Below are 2,517 nucleotides of genomic sequence, written 5' to 3'. Positions count from 1 at the left end.
GAATTAAATAAATAAATAAATACAGTGATAAACAATTAATTAAATGTGTCATTAAATAAATAAGGAATTAAATAAATAAATGTGTCATTAATTTAATAAAATACGTCTTCATTTTATTAAAAATATATATATAATTATTTCAGTGTGCATTTAATTATTTCATGGTCCTGTGTGGCAGTGCATCGAAACCATTAAAAGAATCTGTCAAACTCACCCATCAAAGTTAGGGGCCGGGGTTAACGCGAATCGAGTCTCTGTAATCGATTTGCTTCGCCTTAATGTGCAGGGTGACCAATCAGGTGTTAGATAACCGCCCCCTAACTTTGATGGGTGAGTTTGACAGATTCTTTTAATGGTTTCGATGCACTGCGACACAGGACCATGAAATAATGAAATGCACACTGAAATAATTATATATATTTTTTTAATAAAATGAAGACGTATTTTATTAAATTAATGACACATTTATTTATTTAATTCCTTATTTATTTAATGAATTACACATTTATTTAATTGTTTATCGCTGTATTTATGTATTTAATTGTGGCACTTTATATTAGTGACGTGGTTTTAATTAATGAATGACATTTATTTATTTAATTCCAATTTAATTAATTTAATTAATTATTGACACATTTTATTATTTATTTAATGCTGTATTTATTCATTTAATTTTGGCACTTTTTATCCTCCATAGCAGAGATCTAACCTTCTGGATGCAGCCTGTTGGATCAGGCCCGGTTTAAGGGTGATTTGGGGGAGGCTCTGCAGGCGTCTTGGGTGTCTGGCTGACGTTACAGAAAGCAGCGTAGCTGGAGGTAAAGCGAGCACAAAGACCAGGGTAAAGAGCTTCAGTGAATTTGGTTCTGAAGGTGTGAACATGATCCACTGAGTCTTCAGATACCAGGTAGAACGACAGAACCCCCTCTTCATAATCTAAACACACCCGAACTTTTTCGAATCCTTCATTAGGAACATTGTAGCTCCACATCTCACCATCGTGCCACGCATTCAGAGCATCTCTTTCTAAAGCAAAGAACCAGGAGACCCGGTTCCGCCCAAATGGAGCTCGGGTCGTTCCTTTCCTGGGAATACTTTTATATGCCAGACCAACCCCAACGGTGTGGCGGTTATCGGCGCTCATCCAGTCTACATCGAAGCGATGGCGCCCCGTCAGACCATGACTGCACAGAACCTGCAGCTCTGCGTTGAACCTCTGAGGGTTGTCCGGGTAGTTCAGCCAGCGATCGGAAACAGTGACCTTCTGCAGATCCTCAGACAGAAGGAGCCAGCTGTTGGCCGTCTCTGGGTCCAAGGTAAGATCACAAGGGTCTGCTGGAAAACATGAGAAACTGTCTGTTAGATATCCGAACACAGAGTCCAGCAGGTTCCAATCAGAACTGGACCAAAGGGACAGCTGTGCTCTCGGGTTCTAACCGCTGAAGTATTCCATATACAATGATTGTATACACTTGTTGATTTGCAACAGGAATTTGAAATTATATTAATAGATTCTGGTATCATTTAATGAGATGTTAGACCTCTCTGCTTGGCTCGTTGAACGGGGTTGACGTTTAAGACTGTGAAGGACTTAGCATACATTAGCACATTAGCCTAAGGTAGTAAATATGCAACAAACCTAAATAACTGTAGTAACTTAAAGGTATAGTGGAGGATTTTCCAGGTGGATCATCAAAATAAGTGGTCCTCTTAATCATCAAAACATTTCCAGAATAGTCACAGTTTGCAGAACTATTTCAGTCCAGGGGTAATAGGGCCAGGTTACATTCTTTTAATTATTCGTATTCTTTATGAAAATAAAGTCAGGAATAAAGCCAAAGGGATACAAAACTAAACTTTGAAAAAATAATATTACTAATATAAAATATATTCTGAGATTAAAGTCCCCCTGATATTGTTTAAGTGTCCGAGTCTATCAGCAGATTTGCCACATTCAACATGGCAGATGCTCTGACTCATGGGCAGCATAGGCAGACGCAGTCCAATGAGGCATCTACGTATATAATGGCTTTAGCTTTTGTATTAGGCCTTAAAGGCATAGTGGAGGATTTTCCAGGTGGATCATCAAAATAAATGGTCCTCCTAATCGTCAATCATTCTGGTGTTATGTTTACATAAGGCTGTCCTACGTGTGCGTCCCCATTTTCACTTACTGGTTGTGAGTCTGACATGGTGGAAAAATTGCAAATCTTCTTTTGGAAAATAAGCTTGTATGAGCGATGCAAAGAGCAACTTTTAAACAGAATGTGCACAAGGAGAAATGGGCTTGTGCATACTCTTGCATGCATTTAATAGGCTTTCCCTCTCGGGAGCCGGTACAGTGTTGTGTAGGGATGCACGATATAATCGGCCCCCTATCGGTATCGGCCTTAAAACTGAATATCGGACATCGGCCACCCCACCGATATTTAACCCGATATTTGATCAGCTTCTGAGTTTCTAAAATCTAAAAAAATAAAATAAAATACTACTTCTTCTTCTTCCTCTAAAACTTCT

At 38.7% G+C, this 2,517-nt stretch overlaps 1 protein-coding gene across 2 annotated transcripts in view; it reads right to left on the bottom strand.

Moving 5' to 3' along the window:
• Positions 1 to 640: 640 nt before the first annotated feature.
• The window catches only part of LOC107103392 (neoverrucotoxin subunit alpha-like), a 2,957-nt gene continuing 1,080 nt past the window's right edge, over positions 641 to 2,517 (bottom strand). The window contains exon 2 of one of the 2 annotated variants that reach the window (XM_015403086.1): positions 641 to 1,332. In XM_015403086.1, the coding sequence (XP_015258572.1) occupies positions 743 to 1,332 (590 nt within the window). In that variant the 3' untranslated portion in view covers positions 641 to 742. Of the gene's footprint in view, positions 1,336 to 2,517 lie in introns of both variants that reach the window. The other variant, XM_015403085.1, reaches the window with a different exon arrangement.

This window comes from Cyprinodon variegatus, unplaced genomic scaffold, assembly GCF_000732505.1.
Source record: "Cyprinodon variegatus isolate N-32 unplaced genomic scaffold, C_variegatus-1.0 Scaffold1437, whole genome shotgun sequence".
In the NCBI taxonomy this organism is placed as follows: Eukaryota; Metazoa; Chordata; class Actinopteri; order Cyprinodontiformes; family Cyprinodontidae; genus Cyprinodon; species Cyprinodon variegatus.
This window is presented reverse-complemented; position numbering and strand designations above follow the sequence as displayed.